General features: G+C 43.7%; 1 protein-coding gene across 2 annotated transcripts in view; it reads right to left on the bottom strand.

The window, feature by feature from the left end:
• inpp5a (inositol polyphosphate-5-phosphatase A) overlaps positions 1 to 24,306 on the bottom strand; it is a 544,352-nt gene that overhangs the window by 264,923 nt on the left and 255,123 nt on the right. For both annotated transcript variants that reach the window (XM_078413693.1, XM_078413692.1), the window contains exon 4: positions 17,911 to 17,998. In XM_078413693.1, coding sequence (XP_078269819.1) covers positions 17,911 to 17,998 — 88 coding nt within the window. The remainder of the gene's footprint in view (positions 1 to 17,910; positions 17,999 to 24,306) is intronic.

The following is a 24,306-nucleotide window of genomic DNA, read 5'->3' as shown; positions in this document are numbered from 1 at the left end:
TGCAATGAGACCTGGGTGCGCTTGTACATCAGTCACTGAAAGTAAGCGTGCAGGTACAGCAGACAGTGAAGACAGCCAATGGCAATGTTGGCCTTCATTGCGAGAGGATTTGATTTTAGGAGCAAGGAGGTCCGACTGCAGTTGTACTGATCCCTGGTGAGACCACGCCTGGAGTGTTGTATGCGATGTTGGTCTCCAAATTTGAGAAAGGACATTATTGCTATTGAGGGAGTGCAGCATAGGTTCACCAGGATGGCGGGACTAACATATGATGAAAGAATAGTTGACTGGGCTTGTATTCACTGCAATTTAGAAGGATGAGAAGGGATCTTTTCGAATCATATAAAATTCTTAGATTGGACAGGGTAGATGCAGGAAAAATGTCCCTGATGTTGGGGGAGTCCAGAACCAATGGTCACAGTTTAGGAATAAGGGGTAGGCAATTTAGGACTGAGATGAGGAAAATCTTTTTCACCCAGAGAGTTGTGAGTCTGTGGAATTCTCTGCCACAGAAGGTAGTGAAGGCCAATTCATTGGATGTTTTCAAGAGAGAGTTAGATGTAGATCTTAGGGCTAACGGAATCAAGGGATATGGAAATATAATATAATCCAGAAAGGGGTACTGATTTTGGATGATCAGCCATGATCATATTGAATGTCGGCGCTGGCTCGACGGACCGAATGGCCTACTCCTGCACCTATTTTCCATTTCTTTTCCATGCACATGTAATAAGAAACTTAATATGTGGGAAGGAACTGTAGATACTGGTTTACACCGAAGATAGACACAAAATATGGACGGGTAAGGTGTGAAAATGAGAGATCAAAGGGGACGAGCTCAAGGAAAATGTAAAATAGATACTTGTCACCCTTCCCTATCTCTTGTCTATGTCACTCATTCCTGCTCTTCAGAGATGCTGCCTGTCCCACTGAGTTCCTCCAGCATTTTGTGTCTAATCCGAAACTTAAGGCAGGTATACAGTGCATTCAGAAAGTATTCAGACCCCTTCACTTTTTCCACATTTTGCTACGTTACAGCCTTATTTTAAAATGTAGCAAAATGTGGAAAAAGTGAAGGGGTCTGAATACTTTCTGAATGCACTGTAAATTATCTTTCTGGAGATTGAATTCATAAATATAGCAGTTGAGTCAAGATTACAGTATCTTAGCTAAATGCATCCTTCAGTGTGGAGGTTACAAGATGGGAATTCACATCAGGCTCATATGAGCCACATATGGCTCTCAGGTTAGGTATCAGGTGTGCGATCCGATAGACTCTGCAGTCGATGCATACAGATATCAAAATGAATTAATTGGCCTTTTATTATTCTTTAGTCCCATGGGCTTCGGTTATGGATTTCCCCTTTGACAGGAGATTATTTGCTCTCGACTGGGCATTTTGGATCTATCTGAAGGCTCTATCTTTCTTACAATTTGTGGATGCATGACAATATTCAAGTACATTTTTGTGCCGCACATCATTTGTAAGTACACCTTTAAAGTCCAAGGACGTCAAGCGGCAATGACAACAGAAGCATGGTGATGAGCACCTTCAACAACCTTTGCTCAGCCTACGATTGAATGGAGGGGCCATGGGTAAGGAAACACTAAGGGAAGACCTAACTTTTAGAAACCAAGTATCACATTGAAAATAGACACAACATGCTGGAGTAACTCAGCGGGGCAGGCAGCATCTCTGGAGAGAAGGAATGGGTGACTTTTTCGGGTCGAGACCCTTCTTCAGACACAGATCACATTGTAATCGGCTCCATTACAGTTAATGAAGCAGCTAATAAAATAAAATAAAATGGAAAAGCAAACAGATGCCAGATAAGTTCAAATGTTTCCATATATAATACTAATAGCTTAGCCTTCAATGTCCTTTGCTGTTTGGTTTCTTGTTTAATTGCTGCCTGTTCAAGGCCATGCCTTCCCCATTGCAGCATTTTATCAACCGGATGATGCAGAAAATGCCTCGTCCTAGTTAAAATGCATGAAAATAACAATAAAGCAAAGTGTGTAGCAATTGTTAGCCTTGTATTTAATAGAGTAGTGTCTGTCATCTTATCGGTTCCATGGGAAATAAAAAAGTCAAACTTAAATGTACAAAAAATCATGATGGAAGTCCTAAATAAAGTGAAGTAATGCAAGTTTATTGAGTACAGAATCAATCAATCAATGCACAAGTGGATTAACAACAACTCATCGACTTGCGAGAGATGATTTGCCGAAATATCAAGAAGATCGTGCAATTAAGGACGAAAAATGTTGTCTGCAACATTATGGGATGTAAATGATGAGAAATCAATTTGCAAAGGTAAAAAAAAAAAAGATGCACCTCCTTCCCCCAAATTCTGACAGGATGTTTTATTTATTGTTAAACAACGTTCCTGCAATGACCTGAAACTTCTGTAGGCGTTTATTTACTCTCAACACATCAAGTGATCAATATTTTTAATTTGGGTTCAAGTTATTATTTTTCACATCACAGCATCAGGAGCAAAGTAAAGTGGCTCATATTTTAGCGCTAAAAAGATCGATATGACAGTTTCACCTTCACTACAGACCCAGCCAGTTGACTGCAGCACATCATAATGTACAGTGGGTGATGTAGGTGCAGCCACGCTGGAATCACATCATTATCCAGACATGGAGCCAGACAGGAATGATTTAGCCCATCATGAAGCGCCTGATGCCCTTAGTAAACCAATCTCGGCTCATACAGTTTATCAGACCTGTCTTTTATTGAGCAAAGCACAGACAGTTTCATAAAGCAGATTACGTCCCTCATCATAAATGCATCCAATTTTTGCTGAGCCAAGGAACATCTGTAAACTATAATTAATTTTCCATAAATTTCCAAACAAAATTATTCAAACCCGAAACCATGCCCCGAAATACACAGTTATAATTCATTTACTACGGTGGATTCATTGATCGCCATTCAGTATGTCTGTGCGTACGGGAAGAAGAATTACAACCATAGCATATTACTACAGTGACATCTACTTCATTTCAATGATTTGGAACTGCTCTGCCTTTCTTTAGACAAAATGAAAGGTGGCCGGATGGCTTATTCCATCTCAGTCACATTTTGTCTAAGCTGGAAATGCACTCACAGTTTATGTTCGACATAAATTCAAGACACAATTCTCAATCAAAAATCTATCCTCCATTCACAGGATCATGCTTCTTGGTTCAAAGAATCCAGCTGCTTTTATAGCAGTTGTGCCTTTAAAGAGTTTGCACACAAAATGATTTGCTTTAATAAGCCATAGGTTGATGGGAAGCATGCTTACAGCCAAGTCTTTTGTAGCTTATTAAAGAGAAGTTAATTATCCCTGATAATTGCAGTAATGATTTCTCAAGTGATACATTTAAGGCCATGGGTAACTTTTTGGAGGAGATTAATATTATGTTGATTATCATCTGAAAAGAGCAGGAAAGTTAATAGAAAATGAGTTAAAAGGAATGATGCAGTAAAGGTCAAATGTAAATGTTAAAGATATGGTTGTCAATGTGAATCTCAAATAAACCAAATGTGTAGCAAGTTGACAGTCTCAATTAATATTAAATATGGTTGCACTTTATCTCAAGATTCTCCACCTGACTTACAAATGGTTATTGTTGAGCTAATGGAATCAAATTGCTTTCATTCCGTACCGGAGATATTCCCACTGCCATTGCTTCTGAAACGGAGTTAAATTATTCCATGCTTAACCGGTACCATGGGGAAGATTACTGTTGTGAAAATATTTTGGCCACATAAAGTAATAGTTTGGATGTGAATTTGACATTTGTAAGCCAACCCGTCTAAGCAATAGGCAAGTGAGAGTCCAGTGGTGAGTGTTTAACAACACACGGCGTGATTTACATCTCCTGCCCCTTCCAGAACAGCCTAACCAACAACAACAATACTTGGACACTGCTTTCCTACTCAGCTCTGATCCTAAGTCATGTTTTGCTGCAAGGTTTGGTGAGTTGTCAGTGAAGGTAGTCTGAAGAAGGGTCTCGACCCGAAACGTCACCCATTCCTTCTCTCCAGAGATGCTGCCTGTCACGCTGAGTTACTCCAGCATTTCGTGTCTATCAAGGAGACAAGACAAAACCTTGGTTGCAGGCAGACAACAAACAGACCCTTTTGGTTTGGATGCAGAGCCAGGAAGAGAGATTTGTTCCTCCTGTCCAAAGGGGCATATTTAAAAAATTAATGACAAAAGTAGCATTCATTGGCTATCACTGTTCCGGCAAGAGCTGCCATGGGAAATTCCTTAGTGAGGCAGACGCAAGGCTATTCAAAGATTTTGAATAGTACATGCTAATACCAATGATGTCCATGACCATCTTAGAGACTGGTAATGAAATGCAGCACCTTCTTTAAAGTGGTCTGGATACAAGCGGTCAACTATTTGCCACAGAGACTTTATACCACCGCAACCATCGTGCAGCTTATATAAAATAGGTGATGGTTTACAATATGGTCCCTGGCAAAAACTGACAAAGCACACCCATCTTGTACTACGAAAGCCAATCAATTTTAATTTCCAAAGGCACTTACAAAAAATTGGCAATTTACTTTTCCTGTTCTCCTTTGGAAAATTCTTTACTTTTGTGCTTAAAATGTGACCTGTTGCAAAACATATTATCAGTAAGTTACATTTTTCCTAGAGCATCTGGTGTGTACAATATACATTGTTTTGCCTTGATCCTTGCCCTGTAAATGTCCGAGATTGGTTGCCAATGAGCCCAGGCTGGGGAGTAGCGTTAATCGATGATTGTGTGTTAAACTATTGAGGAGCAGGGAACACTCAACTCCAGTACTGTATCCATATCCCAACCAAGCATAATGTACCTGCGTCAGTTCCACAAAATGTCCAGAACGTCGAGATGGGATATGAGATCCACATCGCCCTGGATAAAATTGCAACCGCATCAAAATCAAATTTCAAAGTGTTTGTGTGGATTTTCTTTGCGGGCCTGTTCAAAAAGATGAAAATAGGCTGGTTTGATCATTCTGCAGCGTAACACAGCAATTATGCAGCCTTTCATGTCAGCTATATTTCAAAAGCATGATCTTCCAATGACCTTCTTTATCTTCTGATTAAAAGCATCGGATTTAATTGAAAAAAAAACTTCACTGCACAAGATTGTGGATTTATAGCAGCTATCACCGAGATTTGCAATTTTGGTTCTTGACGCTCCAAGCTTTGGGTGCTGGAATGCACGGAAGCTACCAGGCTGTGCATTGGTATCCAAGCCACATTTGGACGGCAGTTATACAAGCACACATGGCCCACAGGCAGAGGGTCTCTCATACAAGTGGAGGCATTCACAATGAAAGTGGAATTCTCTGCCACAGAAGGCAGTGGCGGCCAACTCACTGGATGTTTTCAAGAGAGAGTTAGATTTATCTCTTAGGGGTAAAAGAATCAAGGGATATGGGGAAATAGCCGGAACGGGGTACTGATTTTGGACGATCAGCCATGATCATATTGAATGGCGGTGCTGGCTCGAAGGGCTGAATGGACTATTGCATCTATTTTCTATGTCTCTATGTCCCGGTGAAACTTGTAAGTGACAAGCTACATGAGGAGCCAGACCGGTTAGACAGACCGTACCATATGGAATTAGCTCCAAAATGCCTCATCAAAAAGAACATTAGCAAGAACTGCCCGACAATGACAGCACATTGGAACTGAAGACCAAGAAACAGGGTAACAGATTATTGAAACCTTTGCAAAAAATATTAATAGTGGGTGCCAGTGAAAGTATTACTGCCACAGTCCAGGAAATGACACACTTCTCCACGTTAATGCACGGGAAATAATGTAAAGAATCGCAGATCTCCAAATGCATGGGAGATTTCCTCACTGTTGGAATCTATCCTGAAGCTCGTGATGTGAAGACTTCCACGATGAACTAGACAAAGATCATGAAATTGCCGTCACAGGACACGAGGAGAAGGTGGCTAGGAGAGGGTATTGCCTCCAGCATCATCAAGGTCAGCTATAGGAGGCACCCCTATAGCCTTCTGGGATACAGAAGCGGTCGGGTGAGGAGAGGGACGCTGGGACAAGGCCCTGCGGCAGCCTGGGGCGTACCTGGATTGGGGGGTGCTTAAATTGGGGGAATCAAAGGTGTATTACTAACTAAAAGGAGAGAATGTGCAAATAAGTGAAGCTTAGTTTAGTTTAGTTTAGCGATACAGCGCGGAAACAGGCCCTTTCGGCCCACCGTGTCGACCAGTGATCCCCGCACATTAACACTATCTTATACCCACTAGGGACAATTTTTACATTTATACCAAGCCAATTAACCTACAAACCTGTACGTCTTTGGAGTGTAGAAGGAAACCAAAGATCTCGGAGAAAACCCACGCAGGTCACGGGGACCTGTACTGTTTCCTTCAGCTCAATATTGTGATGTCTGAAATATTTTTCATCGGCCCACCAAGTCCGCACATTAACACCATCCTACACGCACAAGGGATGATTTACATTTATACCAAGCTAATTAACCTACAAATTTGCATGTCTTTGGAGTGTTGGAGGAAACCGAAGATCTCGGAGAAAACCCACGCAGATCACAGGGAGAACGTCCAAACTCCGTACAGACAGCACCCGTAGTCGGGATCGAACCCAGATCTCCGCCGCTGCATTCGCTGTAAGGCAGCAACTCTACCGCTGCGCCACCGCACAACTCATCGTTAGAAACATCCCTAGTAACCATATTTTAGCCCAACCATCCCTTTCGTCCTCCCCTGCACTTCTTCCTTCTTACGGCTTGTGAAATGTCTTTGAGTGATCTTTAGCTAAACACGGTCATTGTTGCTGTATTTACTTGGCAGTTCCCTATAAAAATTGATCGGTGGGTCTTTTCAAAATTGCTGCATTTCTTGCCTGAGCCATTTTGAGAGCGAATGTACTCGTATGAGAAATTTCTTCTGATGAGTCAGCTTTCAAAGAATTGCTCAGTTTGAAATGACTTCTTCAAAGAGTTTTCTGGTTCCTGCCACAAATATATAAAAAATATATTTGAACGGCCGAATCACAGAGTAAAGTAAGTGGACATCCAAAATGGTCAAGTAATTTAAGAAAAAAACTACTTGGAAAGATGGGACGGTAGATGCTCACTTTAATGTAATGATTGTTGGTCACATACTTGCTTGACTTGAGAATTAAAGGATGGGGCTTCGGGCTGTATGTATCTTTGCACTCTCCCAGCATGTGGTACACTTATACTACTCTCTGCTAAAGCAACCCCTATACAGTGCCGGAAAATAAGGAAGGGGAAGATGGTAGTGATAATAAACACAGCAAGGATTTTCTTATAAGCAAATGTGAAAGCCCATCCTATATCCGGTACCTATTCAATAAGACTGCTTTTGTTACCTTTCTTATGTCTTCCATTTTAGTTTTGAAATACAGTGCAGAAACAGGCCCTTTCGGCCCACCGGGTCCGCGCCGACCAGCGATCCACGCACATTAACACTACCCTATACGCATTAGGGACAATTTCTGTATTTACCAAGCTAATTAACCTACATAACTGTACGTCTTTGGAGTGTGGGTGGAAACCGAAGATCTCGGAGAAAACCCACGCAGGTCACGGGTAGAACGTACAAACTCCGTACAGACAGCATCCGTAGTCGGGGTCGGGATCGAACCCGGGTCTCCGGTGCTGCATTCGCTGTAAGGCAGCAACTCTACCGCTGTGCCACCGTGCCGCCCCTTGGAGTGTCGTATCCCCATTGAGTTGAATAGTGATGTGATGACACTGTGTGCTTTGCCGAGCGCTAAGGATCTAGGAAAGTGGGATGATGTTTACTGACCCTTTTCTCAGAGATGGTTTCATAGAGTACACGCTGTAACTAAGTAGGTCAAGAAATCAGACCCTTTTTGTGCACAAATAACATGTGTGATAATTACGTATTCAATCACTGATATTCAGGGGCATTGGGCAGACGTTTTGGTTTGATTCACTTGCCTTTACTGCAGCACCTTCAAAAAGGGGTTTCATGTTGTAGAGTTCAATGTAAAACTCTTTAACACATTTCTTTACAGCCGTTGTGGAAGTGTCCTCATTGTACCGATGTTAAGTTCCAGCTCCCTTTGCCCATACTCATTCCAAACATGGGGACACTCCAGCAATGGCTGTGAAGGTGGTGTTTTAAAGGGGGGGGGGGGGTTTCGTCAATGATCTCTTCCACAAGGAGGAGTCCACCTGAGGGTGGCCAGTCCTTTCTGAAAAGCATGGCAAGGACCCACAAACGACACTCAGCAGCATGACTTTGCATAGTGCAGTGATTTCCAACAGAGGTGATCACAGACTGGTTCTTCTGTAGCATTCGATCTGAGGGCAAGATCAACCTGCTGCTTTGCAACCACTCCTCGTCTAACTTTCACTCCAACTGTGGATCCTGAGGGTTTGGCTTTCCTTTGCATTGTTTCCCTTGTGGCATCTTCTTTTATGAATAAAACAGTATTTTAAGCCAAACCAAAAATATTAAGAATTGATTCGCAAAATACATTAGTAGTTTAAACCCTGGCTGGTGTGTCAAACAGTGAAATTTCTTTGTGGCCGGCTCACATATTTAGTGGTATCTAACTGGAATGTTACCCTAAAATGGAGAGGGCAGGTTAAATCCCTTACGAGATAAAATTGCAGGGAGATGGTGTGGGTGTGTTCAAATACTATTCATTGTGGGCATTATTATGCCAGCATTGTTGGTGGATCTCAATGAAAGTGGGTAGCTAATAATCATCTGGAGCGACTTCTCATGTTATGCTCTTCAATAGACGTTAGACAATAGACAATAGGTGCAGGAGGAGGCCATTCGGCCCTTCGAGCCAGCACCGCCATTCAATGTGATCATGGCTGATCATTCTCAATCAGTACCCCGTTCCTGCCTTCTCCCAGTACCCCCTGACTCCGCTATCCTTAAGAGCTCTATCTAGCTCTCTCTTGAATGTATTCAGAGAATTGGCCTCCACTGCCCTCTGAGGCAGAGAATTCCACAGATTCACAACTCTCTGACTGAAAAGGTTTTTCCTCATCTCTGTTCTAAATGGCCTACCCCTTATTCTTAAACTGTGGCCCCGGGTTCTGGACTCCCCCAACATTGGGAACATGTTTCCTGCCTCTAATGTGTCCAACCCCTTAATAATCTCCTGCTTGAAAAGTGCTGTCCTGTATGTAATCACCTGGAGACATATTTGATAATGTAACCTTTCCCGGAATCTTTCTGAAGGGACAATTGAGCAACAGGTAGAAAATTATATAACCTCTTCAACTTTTAAATGATCAGATGCTGAATTTCACCAAATTAAAGCATCCTTTTAACAAGGGACATTGGGGACGTGGTTCCATTTGTCAGTTCCGTGGGTCATGCAAAGTCTTTCAGGAGCAGTTGACGCAGCACAGGATTGCTTTCCTTATTGATTGTGATTTGATGACTGTCTTTGAATTACTTTGTATTGATTTTGGGGGCAGGGTAGGTGTTGTGGGGGGGGGGGGGGTGGAGTTGTTGGTGGTAGTTCGTATGAACATAGCCATCCACTGTTTGTTAGTGGACTGTTACTGTTGGCGTTTGCTTTTGCTCAACTCCACTAATCACCTGCTCGTACAAAGCGGTACATTTACGGACGCAAAATGCTACTCGATGTTCGCAATAGTTTTCAAATAGTAACAATGCTGCCTTCTGATTAACTTCAACCAAGAGCACTTGTGAGACTATCAAAATCTATCAACCATCAGTCCTGACCTACAGACAGTTTGGATATTTTTATTGCCACTATTTGTCTTTGACCTTTATTCAAATGTCAGTTAAATAAAGTTGTGTGCAAAGCTACCTAGGCTGTGCACGATAGTCTAATCAATACAGCATTAAGACATGACCAACAAATAGTAATAAATTAATTAGTTACTGTTAGCAAACAACTTCCAGCTATTTTAACAATAGATTATGTTTAACGTGTAACTGTTAATAGCTTAATCTAACAGCTCTCAATAATTAGATTTGTAATTTATTCCAAGTTATTTTAGTAACATTTTGACCTTTTATGGGTGGCATTTCTTTTACATGTGTGAATTAACACTATATGTGAATTTACTTTGGAATAGAAATTTATTTAGGATTTGTGGATTAGGAAGAATATTGGATGAGATGATGGCAAAGGGTAAAAAATACTCAGTGTGACAAAGAAAAAGTGATCAGAAGCACAGATGGTCATAGCCCCTCTTTTCCAAACGAAAACTGTTATGAAATCTGCAATCTATAATTTATTGAGAGACAAGGTATTGATCACAGATTAACATGACTGAAGATAGACACAAAATGCTGGAGTAACTCAGCATCTCTGGAGAGAAGGATTTAGATTTTTAGATTTAGAGATACAGCGCGGAAACAGGCCCTTCGGCCCACCGAGTCCGCGCCGCCCAGCGATCCCCACACACTAACACTACCCTACACACACTCGGGACAATTTTTACATTTACCAAGTCAATTAACCTACATACCTGTACGTCTTTGGAGTGTGGGAGGAAACCGAAGATCTCGGAGAAAACCCACGCAGGTCACGGGAAGAACGTACAAACTCCGTACAGACGGCGCCCGTAGTCAGGATCGAACCTGAGTCTCCGGCGCTGCATTCGCTGTAAGGCAGCAACTCTACCGCTGCGCCACCGTGCCGGTGACGTCGCGGGTTGAGACCCTTCTCTAGAGACGCTGCCTGTCCGGCTGAGTTACTCCAGCATTCTGTGTCTATCTTCAGTGTAAACCAGAGCCTGCAGTTCTTTCCTACACAATTAACGTGACTACTCAACTGAAAGTGACAACAAATGAACCTGAATGTGGAAATCCAACGGACCAAGTTTTGGGGCAATTCTGAGCATATGAATAAAAGGCTAATTGCTCGCTTGGAATCTATGATGAAAAAGGCTAATTTAATCAAAGCAGGAAAGCAGAACCTTATTCTCAGTTTTGAATCAGTGCACTTAACCATAATTCTCAGATTTTCCCTATCAGTACACATTGCGTGGTACAAGTGTGGCAACCATTGGCGACGACAACTTCAGATTTTCTGTGCATGCATTGCTTCAGGTGAAAACAGCACGTTGGAGAAAGTGATTAGATGTTGGGCTGTTTGCAGTCGTTTCCCATCCGATGGAGTGGAATCGCTTGAAGAGACGTCAATTTCATGGATTTACAATCTAGAAATACTGTAAAATACACCAAAAACCTTGCATTTTGTTGCATTAGGTCCGTGAGCATTCAACTGTGTGGCACGGCATGATATCTACTAACTACACAACTCAAAGAGTTGATTGTGTGTAGGAAAGAAACTGCAGATGCTGGTTTAAATCAAAGGTAGGCACAAAATGCTGGAGCAACTCAGCGGGACAGGCAGCATCTCTGGAGAGAAGGAATGGGTCACCTTTCAGGTCGAGGAAGGGTCTTGACCCGAAACGTCACCCATTCCTTCTCTCCAGAGATACTGCCTATCCCCGCTGAGTTACTCCAGCATTTTGTGTCTACCTTCAAAGAGTTGATTATTGCTATTGTCAGTCTCTCATGTACAGCTTACTTTTTTTTGTTTCTTTATTTATTATTGATATTATTTCGGCTTCTCCTTTCAATAATTGCATGTGTTCCAATCTTAATTAGCATTTTGCAGTCTTGTTCAGCCAACTTAAGATGATGCCAACTGCTGGATTCCAGGCATCCTTTTGTATTGACACCCGAGACCCACGGACCCAAGAACTGGGAAGTTATCACTCTAGTCATTGACAGATCTTCATGGGTAGTATTTAGCGAGAACCTTTTGCCCCTGAGTTGACACTTAATTTGTTGGCTCATTCACAGTTCTGTTCACTCTGTACCAAAGCTGCAGTCACTTTCAGTGTGTGGACTCAGCACAGTGAGAGACATCAGGGCTGAAAGATCACAGGCTTTTCAGTTTAATGGTCTGTGGTTGGCATCAAGCACTCTCACATCAACGAAAGCAGTAAATTGTTTTCTCCGAAGATAGACGCAAAAACACTTCTCGACCCGAAATGTCACTTATTACTTTTCTCCAGAGATGCTGCCTGCCCCGCTGAGTTACTGCAGCTTTGTGTCTACCTTTGGTTTAAACCAGCAGCTACAGTTCCTTCCGACACAAATTGTTTTCTCCATTCTCCTCCAACGATATGATTTGAGAAGGCATCCTGGCGTGATACTCCGTCTGCCCAATTCCCTACACGATGCTACCTGTCCAATTCTCTCCACGATGCTTCCTCCAGCATTTTGCTGCTCAGAATGCCAACATCTGTAGTCTCTTGTGCCTCCATGATCAGAGCGTGTACCTGCACTGCACCCTGGTGCCAATTTTACATTGAACACACGTGGCTACCTGGAGCGGTCCTCAGTGATGAATTCGGCATGTCCACTCCAAACTGAACAGAAACTACAAAGCCCGTTTCCTTTGTTGCTGGATTGAAATGCAGGCCGAGTGATGAAGCTCGGTTGTCCCACTCACAAAATGTCAACATAATCTGTTGCAGAGTTGAAGTTACCACCTCGAATGTCACTACTAAAATTAACCACCAGGTTTTCTTGTGGTAGAAATCATTGTGAAATGCACATCGACTCCAGCCCAATGTAAAGAGCACAATTGTAGTGCCGGAAGGAATTGCAGATGCTAGTTTACACTGAAGATAAACACAAAGTGCTGGAGTAACTCAGTGGGACAGGCAGCATCTCTGGACAGAAGGAATGGGCGACATTTGGGTCGGGACCCTTCTTCAGACCAAATAAGAACAATTTTAGTTCTTACTGGACCAAGTGGACCCGTTGGGCCCAAACCTCTCCTGCATTGGTGCAGCACCCTCTCCTTCCCCCCCTCCTTCCTCCCCTCTCCCCCCTCAACACCCCTTATCCTCCCTCCCTACGAGATAGATTTAAACTTTAAATGTGAATAACTATAAAAATATAACACCGATTTCAATGAAACTTCTTCCATTAGCACCAAAGGGACGACGGTGAGTAAGGTGGGCCTAAAATTGTCGCGCTATCGTGTACCGTTTTGGCTGTAGTTCAGGAACAAACAAACAAATGAGAGTTTTAGTATATAGATAAATGAGTTTATCTATGCTGCATATGAGGGTCGTTATACTTGAGTAAAAAAAGGTGGGCAGTTAAACTGTTGCAATTTCCATGGAAAATCGATGGTGTACAAACGCTAAAATAATGATCAAAAGAGTTTAAAATCCTTTACAGCGAATAGACAACATAATTTAATACACACTCTCAATGAAACAAAACAGTAGAGCTCTATTGAAATAAAATTAAAAAAAACTCCTCAAACATTGGTTAAGAATTCTGCAGTCCCAAGTCATAAAAATAAGAAGATGGACACAAAATGCTGGAGTAACTCAGCAGGTCGGACAGCATCTCTGGAGAAAAGAAATAGCTGATTTTTCGGGTCGAGACCCTTGCTCAGACCCGACACATTCAATAAAGTAAGAGTTTGAATCGTTCAGCATAAGTCCAGAGCTCCTGGATACACAGGAGAGGAATGACTTTAACAGGAAACAATAAACTGCAAAAAAACTGTCTGTTTGCATTTACACCGATTACATCACTCCCTTGACTATGTTTAAAAGAAAACTTCTGCCATAATTATTAGTGTTAGGGCCTGGGCAGGTATAATAAAGTCAGAAATTGCACCATTGACGACTTTATTTCTTGATTATCTCACTGCACTTCCTGCATTTTCCTCGGGCCAGATTCCCGCTGTTTCACTCTTGTTCCAATGGAATTCCTGCTGTTGACTGTCACCTAGTGGCCAAACCTGGTATGACCAAGCACTTTTCATTTCTTAAATCCTGCCAATTAGCTCAGGAGGTACAAAAAGCTGGAGTAACCCAGCGGGTCAGGCAGCATCTCTGGAGAAAAGGAATGGGTGACGTTAATTTTCCTCCAGAGATGCTGCCTGTTCCCCTGAGTTACTCCAGCCTTTTGTGTCCATCTTCGGTTTAAACCAGCCAGCGTCTGCTGTTCCTACCTACACAACTAACTCAGAGGGTGGATCAGAAGAATTGCTTATCTAAAACAGAACACTTGTTGCGTGAGATTATCTACACAACCAATGTGCCAAAATCTGTTCACCCACATTTCCTGCACACTATATTTTGCAACGCACCATCAAGGCTGGCCTAGAAATTGATTCAGGATGCAAGGGTAAGACCTCTCTGAGATATCAGAAGAACGAAGAGGAGTGACCAAGAGAATGTGGGCAGCCTTAAGGGACTGGTTAGATTAAGTAAAATGGGGATCACGCAGCAAAGTAGTGAAGCAAAGAGGGAATGAAGGACCAAAAGGGTGTAGGACAGAAAGCCGCAGATGCTGGTTTAAATCGAAGGAAGACACAAAATGCTGGAGTAACTCAGCGGGTCAGGCAGCATCTCTGGAGAGAAGGAATGGGTGACGTTTCAGGTCTCGACCCAAAACGTCACCCATTCCTTCTCGCCAGAGATGCTGCCTGACCCACTGCGTTACTCCAGCATTTTGTGTCTGCCTTCGATAGGAACCAAAGGTGTTGCCACACTTGCCTTCAGGCTAAACTAACGTGATAATGTTGATGTTCAGCCCGGATTTGATCCCACAGATAGCTCTCAGACTGTGCGAAGCAAAAGCTCTCCTAGTGTTAGGGCCTGGGCAGATATGGCACGCACTGCACCTTCTGCAGAGAATCAGCACACACCGCCAGATTGAATATTTGACACCGGATTTTAGAACAACAAACTTCTCTGCCTACATACCTGAATTGTTGCTCATTTGCCTATCAGATTGTACTTTACACAGTGCGTGGTCCATTTCAAAATCACTTGCTGACCTTTACAATCATATATCACTACAGTTTTATACTAATTAGAGAAGAGGGGAATAACGAACAGTGCACAGAATCAAGAGAAAAGCATGCTGTTAACTTCATAAATTCTAGGAGCAGATTCAGGCCATCAAGTCTACTCCGCCATTCAATCACGGCTGATCTATCTTTCCCTCTCAACCCAATTTTCCTGCCTTCTCTCCATAACCCCTGACACCCGTACTGATCAAGAATGGACTAGTCAACCATAATGACTATCTGGTATGAAGCCTTATTTCTAAATTACCAGGCATGTGACTGTCTTCATACAACTTTGCGTCTGAATTATTTATACATTTCTGTTTCTTATCTCTTTTTTTCTTACGGTTGTGCTATAAAGTAACTTATCAGTTGTGCAGGATTACGCAGCCAGATATTTACAAGTTTTACACTGTTTTGTAAACCTATATCTACTAAACACAAAATAGCTGAGCACCAATAGACTTCCACAAATGAAGTTAGAATCTAAGGGGTTTAATGATAATAATTTTAAAAAGTAAAACATTTCGGTGAGCTGTTCAGAGCAGATAGCAACTAGATTCTACGGCATCTTTGTGCCGTGTTTGGTTTAGGTTGCTCGGTGAAGGATGTTTATCAGAAAGCAACAGTTGAGAAAGCATCTGCTGCAATGCTACTCAAAGCACAATCAGAGATGTCTATGGGCAGGGAATGGGCAGGAAGCACTCCCTTAGAAAAGGCCTTTTGAGAAGTATTTCAGTGGCACAGCAAGAGAGTTGCTGCACCGGATTCGATCCCGACTGCACATTGCCGCACTGGTGGGTAAGGCTAAGCAGCGCCTTTACCACCTTAGACAACTGAGGAAATTCAGAGTGTCTCTGAAGATCCTTCGTTGCTTCTACTCTGGGGCTGTAGAGAGCATCCTGTCCGGCAACATTACAGTCTGGTTTGGGAACAGCTCTGCCCAGGACAGGATGGCCCTGCAGAGAGTAGTGCGTTCGGCAGAACGCACCATGGGAACTACACTCATCCCCCTGCAGGACCTATACATCAGGAGGTGCAGATCCAGAGCAAGTAAGATCATGAGGGACCCCTGCCACCCCAGTAACGGACTGTTCCAGATGCTACGATCAGGGAAACGCCTCCGCTGTCACGCTGTGAAAACGGAGAGGATGAGACGGATTTTCTTCCCACAGGCCATCAGGACTGTCAACTTTTATAACCCCAGAGACTAAATTTTTGTCGACACTAATAGTAACTTATTAACTTTATTTATATGCTGTAACTGTAATTCTTTCTGTGCACAACCCGCAGGCATTGCCACTTTCATTTCACTGCACATCGTGTATGTGTATGTGACAAATAAATTTGACTTGACTTGACTTGACTTGACTACGGGTGCCGTCGGTACGGAGTTTGTACATTCTCCGTGACAGCGTGGGTTTTCTTCGGGAGCTTCGGTTTCCTCCCACACTCCAAAGACGTACAGGTTTGTAGGTAAATTGACTTGGCATAAATGCAAATCGCCCCTAGTGTGTGTTGGATAGAATTAGTGGGTAGGGGTTGCTGTGGACTCGGTGGGCCGAAGGGCCTGTTTCTGCGCTGTATCTCTAAACTAAAGTACTTATATCTGTAAATGTAAAGTAGGCCAATTGATTTAGGGCATTTGTATTCCTGGCCACAAAAGAGTTCATTTTGGTAACGTCACCTGCCACACTTCGTGAGTGAGGATTTAATAATAATCCTAGGCTTCCAAGGCACCTCTATGAAGTTGAGAGGCAACTCTGTTTCAAGGTCACGCCTGTTAGAATTCTTCAAAAAACATAATGCCCACTTCCTGAGATAAATTCATCTGAGGTATTGAAAACAGGATTTATTATTCATTGCCTTCACTACCAATACACTCTCCCGAAAAGAGCTCTCGAGTATCACATTGGCAATATCTTCCCTCCAATTCAATCTCAAAAAAACATCCAGAATTAAATAACTCTGATTTAGATTTTTTTTAAAGATTTTTAGATTTAGAGATACAGCGTAGAAACAGGCCCTTCGGCCCACCGGGTCCGCGCCGCCCAGTGATCCCCACACACTAACACTATCCTACACCCACTACGGACAATTTTTACATTTACCAAGCCAATTAACCTACATACCTGTACGTCTTTGGAGTGTGGGGGGAAACCGAAGATCTCGGAGAAAACCCACGCAGGTCACGGGGAGAACGTACAAACTCAGACGGCGCCCGTAGTCAGGATCGAACCTGAGTCTCCGGCGCTGCATTCGCTGTAAGGCAGCAACTCTACCGCTGCACCACCTATATTACTCAGAATATTACTCCTCTCTCATTTACGAAGACACAAACAAAGGGACAAGGACGTTTGTCTGCACAATAAAGGTGAAACCATCAAACAAAATATATTACAAACTCATTTCCAGTTAAATCGTCTGTATGAAGCAGCAGTTCAAGTTACCGCAGGTTCCAGGAGGATAACAAAATGTGCTTTTTGTAAATCATGAAACATCTTGTACGAGCTGGAAACTCACCCGTAGCTGAGATTGCTGCGATCCAAGCCCGTGACCAAAATTCTGTCCAACTCCCCATGAAACACACTCTTGTTACTTGATTTTATCAATCCATTTAAAGCATTCCAGGTCTCAACAAAAGACATTTGTGCTTCTGTACACTTCAACCACCAATAAAGCTTGAAGTTATCTTTGCTTGAAGTTTTGCTTATGCAACTTGGTCTTGGAGGTCGCAATTTTGCTCTGATTTTTCTGGGGGAAAGTTAGAATTATGGTTGCCCTCCCATCCCCTCACATACCAAATCATTCAATTTTGATGGAAACTGAAGTCAGTACCATTCTTTTTTTTAAGCATCTAAATAACATAATACAAAAACATTTATGATTCTGCTCGGCAGTGAAAATATGGAACATAATATAGTATTAATGCTGATATATGCTCATAACCAATCTGTATTTTAATGTTACAAGATTAGTATGATCACCTTAGGTGATACATTGGCCAAGGAAACAAACTTACCGTGAAATGTTCTTGTGATTTATAATTTTCATCCAAGTACACTCGTGCTCTGTTATACTCTATCATTTCATCACTTGATAGCAGTTCTCTGGTGTAAAAGAGGAAAGATGTTTTGCAGATTATTTTTCAGGTCAGTATGAACTTTGCATCATTACACATGGGCGGCATGGTGGCGTAGCGGCGGAACTACTGCCTCACGGTGTCGGAGACCCGGGTTCGATCCTGACTACGGGCGCTGTCTGTTCGGAGTTTGTACCTTCTCCCTGTGACCTGTGTGGCTTTTCTCCGAGATCTTTGGTTTCCTCCCACACTCCAAAGACAATAGACAATAGACAAAAGGTGCATGAGGAAGCCATTCGACCCTTTGAGCCAGCACCGCCATTCACTGTGATCAGGGCTGATCATCCACAATCAGTACCCCGTTCCTGCCTTCTCCCCATATTCCTTGACTCCGCTATCTTTAAGAGCTCTATTTAACTCTCTCTTGAAAGCATCCAGAGAATTGGCCTCCACTGCCTTCTGAGGCAGAGAATTCCACAGATTCACAACTCTCAGAGTGAAAAAGTATTTCCTCATCTCCGTCCTAAATGGCTTACCCCTTATTCTTAAACTATGACCCCTGGTTCTGGACTCCCCCAACATCGGGAACATGTTTCCTGCCTCTAGCGTGTCCAATTCCTTAATAATCTTAAATGTACAGGTTTGTAGGTTAATTGGCTTGGTATACGAGGAAAATTGTGTAGGTAATGTTAATGTGCGGGGATCGCTGGTCGGTGCGGACTTGGTGAGCCGAAGAGCTTGTTTCCGCACTGTATCACTAACCTAAGCTAAACTAAGCACTACAAGTAATGCAGAGGTTTAAAATATTGTCCATTCACGTTGTAGGAATAAATGCAAGCCAGTAAGATGGATCAGAATGTTCCCTTTCTTTAGCTCTAATTCACCTTTTAGTTTTTTTTTAAAGAGATACAACGTGGAAACAGGCCCTTTGGCCCACTGAGTCCACGTCGGCCAGTGATCCCTGCACACTAACACTATCTGACACACACTAAGGACAACTAAACCAAGCCAATTAACCAACAAACCTGTACGTCTTTGGAGTGTGGGAGGAAATCGGAGCTCCTGGAGAAAACCCACGCAGGTCACGGGGAGAACGTACAAACTCCGTACAGACAGCACCCGTAGTCAGGATCGAACCCGGGTCTCTGACGCTGTGAGGCAGCAACTCTACCGCTGCGCCACCGTGCCTCTGAACATCAATCTAAAGTTCTAAACCTTTGAACATTTTGCACACCTTGACAGTCTAATTTGAATAACGTATTTGGGCGGCACGGTAGCGCAGCGGTAGAGTTGCTGCTTTACAGCGAATGCAGCGCCGGAGACTCAGGTTCGATCCTGACTACGGGTGCTGCACTGTAAGGAGTTTGTACGTTCTCCCCGTGACCTGCGTGGGTTTTCTCCGAGATCTTCGGTTTCCTCCCACACTCCAAAGACGTACAGGTATGTAGGTTAATTGGCTGGGTAGATGTAAAAAAAAAATTTTTTTTTAAATTTTTTAAAAAAATTGTCCCTAGTGGGTGTAGGATAGTGTTAATGGGGATCACTGGGCGGCACGGACTTGGAGGGCCGAAAAGGCCTGTTTCCGGCTGTATATATATGATATGATATGATATATTCAAAACGTGCTAAATTCAGCATGGTGCCAGGGGCTGGGAGATTCTGACCACAAGGCTCAGGTGTTTTTAATGCAAATGAAATAAAAGCAGCTCTGCTTACTTTTATGCTGTCCCTCTTGTCGTTCTTTCATCCTTGAATATATTCTATTGCTCCCCAGGGTAGAAAATGCCAAAGAGTAGTAAAAATCCCCCCTCATCCCCACCTTAGACTCACCTCTGAGGGTTCCACCTTTCCTCCTAACTACCTTGTCTCAAATTGTGTCTTATTATGCTCAGGCCTCAGTGAAAGGAGTGCATGAATCTGATTATTAATGGAGAATTTTATAAACCATCGTTACCCGATTTTATAAACCATCGTTACCCGAAACGTCACCCATTCCTTCTCTCCAGAGATGCTACCTGACCCGCTGAGTTACTCCAGCATTTTGTGTCTACCCTTCGTTTTATAAACATGATTGGTCTGGTGGAAAACAATGAACACGAGAAAATGTTTTAATCATTTTAACTGCGCATCCTCCGAATAACATTTGTAAAATAGACCAAATGTTCAGAAACGTGCTTAAACCAAAGGCCTTCCTAAATGTAGCATTCATTGTATGTGGTATTTACGTGTGAATTGTTCTGTGAAACATTTGCTAAAAGTAAGTAGCAGGTTTAAAACTAGAACGTCTTGATAAACGATGTGTTGGTGCACTGTTCTCCTCCACAATGACCGCGATTTCATTTAGCAAGTTGCTGCCAGTGGTGGAATATTGAAACAAGGAACTGCAGATGCTGGTTTACACAAAGGGACACAAAGTTCTGGAGTAACTCAGCAGGTCAGGCAGCAATTTCAGGCAGCGGCTGACTAGCAGTCTGTCCGTCTTTTTTTTCCCTTTTTTTGTTGTGTGTCGGTGTTGGGATGGTTTTTATATATTTTTTTTTTGGTTGTGTATGTGTGGGAGGGGGTGGTGGTGTGGGTGGGTGGGTGTGGGGAGGGGGGGGAACTTTTCTCTTCCTCACGGCGCGGGGTGCGGCTCGGCTGCGGGGCCTAACATCGCCCGCTGCGTCTCGGCCGCTGGACTTTACATCACCCGGTGCGGCTCGGCCGCTGGACTTAACAGTGCCCGGTGCGGCTTGGCCGCTGGACTTAACAGTGCCCGGTGCGGCTTGGCCGCTGGAGTTTACATCCCGGTGCGGCTTGGCCGCTGGACTTTACATCCCGGTGCGGCTTGGCCGCTGGACTTTACATCCCGGTGCGGCTTGGCCGCTGGACTTAACAGTGCCCGGTGCAGCTCGGCTGCGGGGCTTAACAGTGCCCGGTGCAGCTCGGCTGCGGGGCTTAACATCGCCCGGTGCAGCTCGGCTGCGGGACTTTTCACCGCTGGTGCGGCTTGGCTGCGGGACTTTACATTGCCCGGTGCGGCTCGGCCGCGGGGCTTGACATCGCCCGGTGCGGCTCGACCACGGGACTTAGCTGCGCAAGGCTTGGTCGCGGGCCTTTCATCGCCCGGTTCGGCCGCGAGACGTTTCAGCGCCCGGTGCGGGGACTGTGCGGGTCGGTCGGGGACGAGGTGTCTGTCCGTGGGCGTGGGGAAGAGAGTGGAAGTTTTGTTGCCTCCATCACAGTGAGGGGGTGTTTGGAGTCACTGTGATGGACGTTTGTGTTGGGGTTATGTGTCTTGTGTTCTTTTTTTTTTCTATGGCTGCTATGTAGTTTCGTTCAGTACTTCGGTACCGAACGACAAATAAAACTCTGTTATACCTGTTATACCTGTTATAGGTGATATTTCGGGTCTGGACTTCAGACTAATTGATGGATGTGGGCGGGAGGAGGAGGGGGGGAGAATGGGAAAGCTGGAAGAGAGGATAGGCAGGACAAAGCGTGGTAGGTAATAGGTGGACACAGACTTAGGGAGGTTTATTGATAAGCAGAAAGGTCCCGAACAGAAATGTCACCTGCCCATGTTCTCCAGATATGCTGCCTGAGTTACTCCAGCACTTTCATATGTTCATAAGTGATAGGATCAGAATTAGGCCATTCGGCCCATTGAGTCTACTCCATCATTCCATAATGGCTGATCTATCTTTCCCTCTCACCCCCATTCTCCTGCCTTCTCCCCATATCCGCTGACACCCCTTACTAACCCGTACTACATGTTCCTTCATTGCATGTGGGGGTTCTGTGACACAGTCCAACTATTTCCGTGAGTGGATATGGTCCCCACTTACATATTTCAAAATCACCAAAGCAAGATAAACATGCCTGTGTCAAAATTTAATTTTAAACAGCATGTGAAATAATTCCCTTCCCAATTTACGTTAAAGGCCTACTGAAGATAGAGATTAATTTATTTCAGCAGATGGTCTGAGCTGAGCACAACTGTAGCCAGGAAAGATGGCACGCACTGTAATGAGCCTGGTTGCATCGGCCCCCATTACTGCACCCTATGCCACCTTTAATGAAGGACTAGACCAAGTGGACCCCGTTGGGCCCAAACCTCTCCTGCATTGGTGCAGCACCCTCTCCTCGCCCCTCCCTCCCCCTCCCCCCCCCCACGCCTCAACCCCCCTTATCCTCTCTCCTCCCCCCCCTCCCTCCACCCTCCTCCCTCCCTCCCTCCTTAGGAGAAAGATTTAAACTTTAAAATGTGAATAACTTAAAAAATATAACACCAATTTCAATGAAACTTCTTCCATTAGCACCAAAGGGACGACGGTGAGTAAGGTGGGCCTAAAATTGTCGCGCTATCGTGTACCGTTTTGGCTGTAGTTCAGGAACAAACAAACAAACAAGAGTTTTAGTGTATAGATGAAACCGTTGGGTGACAATGTTTACCCCAACAAGAATGGGCAATGCAGCACGGGATTAGGAATCGATTTCCCGATGGAAGGGAGCTATTGAGAAAGGGCAGGGAAAATTGGTAATCTTTTTGCACTTCACACTTTGCCATTTGTTTTTACTGACAAGAAGCCAAGGGTTCAATACAGAATTGGAAGACATTCCAATTCTAAATTTCTGAAAGTGAAGATGAAAGATGTGCCAGTAGAGACGTGAACATGAAGCTCTAAAGGAATAATCTTTACTTTCCTGGAATCTCATTTGTGACCCTCGAACTATCCTTGATCGGACTTGGCCTTGCACTAAACGTTATTCCTTTATCATGTATCTGTACGCTGTAAGTGGCCCGACTGTAATCATGGATTGTCTTTCTGCTGACTGGTTAGCACGCAACAAAGGCTTTTCACTGTACCCACTGCACGTGACAATAAACTAAACTGAACAGAACTAAACTAAACTAAAATATAGGACATTCACACACACACACACCTATCTCATGCCAGCAGGGGGAGACGTTTCCAGGAAAGTCTGCAACAAACTTTGCAAATATGTCTGTGCCAGCAGAGGGCGCCCTGATCCTGATTTGGATTTGATGTGCAACTTTTTATATTTGGATCACTCATTATTTGACTGTCATGGCAATGCTTAGCAGTTATTTTTTTAAGATTGATTTCTATGACTGCAAACTCACGCGATATAAAAAGGGCTGTTAATTTGGTTGATAGGTTTTAATAAATTAAGTGAATGAGCTAAATTGTGACAAATGAATTTAGAGTGAAGGACTTGTTGCAGTTGTACAAGACGTTGGTGAGACCGCATCTAGAATATTGTGTTCAGTTCTGGGCGCCATGTTACAGGAAAGATATCGTCGAGCTTGGAAGGGATCAGAAAAGATTTACGGGGATGTTGCCAGGACTAGAGGGTGTGAGCTACAGGGAGAGGTTGAGTAGGCTGGGTCTATTTCATGAAGCGCTGGAGGATGAGGGGTGATCTTGTCGAGGTGTACAAAATCATGTGAGGAATAGATCGGGCAGATGCACAGAGTCTCTTACCCAGGGTAGGGGAATCGAGGACCACAGGACATTGGTTCAAGGTGAGGGGGAAAAGATTTAATAGGAATCCGAGGGGTAACTTTTTCCACGCAGAGGGTGGTGGGTGTATGGAACAAGCTGCCAGAGGAGGTAGTTGAGGCTGGGACTATCCCATCGTTTAAGAAACAGTTAGCCAGGTACATGGCCAGGTTTGGAGGGATATGGACCAAGCGCAGGCAAGTGAGACTGGTGTAGCTGGGACACGTTGGCCAGTGTGGGCAAGTTGGGCCGAAGGGCCTGTTTCCACACTGTATCACTCTATGACTTCTGCCCAAAATGAATGGAACTTTCTCAATGGTTAAAAAGTGAGGATCAATAGGTGGCCTAAAGGCTGTTGAGGTCCTGGTACAAAGTGTCTAGAAAATGTCACGTTCTGAAGAAGGGTCCTTGACCTGAAAAAGTCAACACTGTTTCTCGTCCCGGAAATGAAGCCAGACCTGTTGAATATTTCACGGCATTTTATGGTTTTACTTTAGATTTCAGCATCTATGGGGTTTTTTTGAATTTTCAATAATTTAGGTTGCTAATGGATGGAATGCTGCCTGGGATTCTCAGAGGGCCTGGAGCACAAGGCGATAGAAATAATGTCGCAGATATTCGAAGCCCAGGAAACTGATCAGGATCGCTGGTCAGCGCTCATTACTGAGGTTATTATTGCTTTCACATTGAGAGGAGGAGGGAGGAAATGGAGCATTGATTTATCACAATTATATCAGGAATCCAAGGGAAGATAAAGGAACAGATTGCATATTATACTTCCTGGAACTTTAAAGGTTAAAGTTTAGAGATACAGCGCGGAAACAGGCCC

Source organism: Rhinoraja longicauda, chromosome 16, assembly GCF_053455715.1.
Source record: "Rhinoraja longicauda isolate Sanriku21f chromosome 16, sRhiLon1.1, whole genome shotgun sequence".
In the NCBI taxonomy this organism is placed as follows: Eukaryota; Metazoa; Chordata; class Chondrichthyes; order Rajiformes; family Arhynchobatidae; genus Rhinoraja; species Rhinoraja longicauda.
The sequence above is the reverse complement of the archived record's forward strand: the minus strand, read 5'-3'. Positions and strand labels throughout refer to the sequence as shown.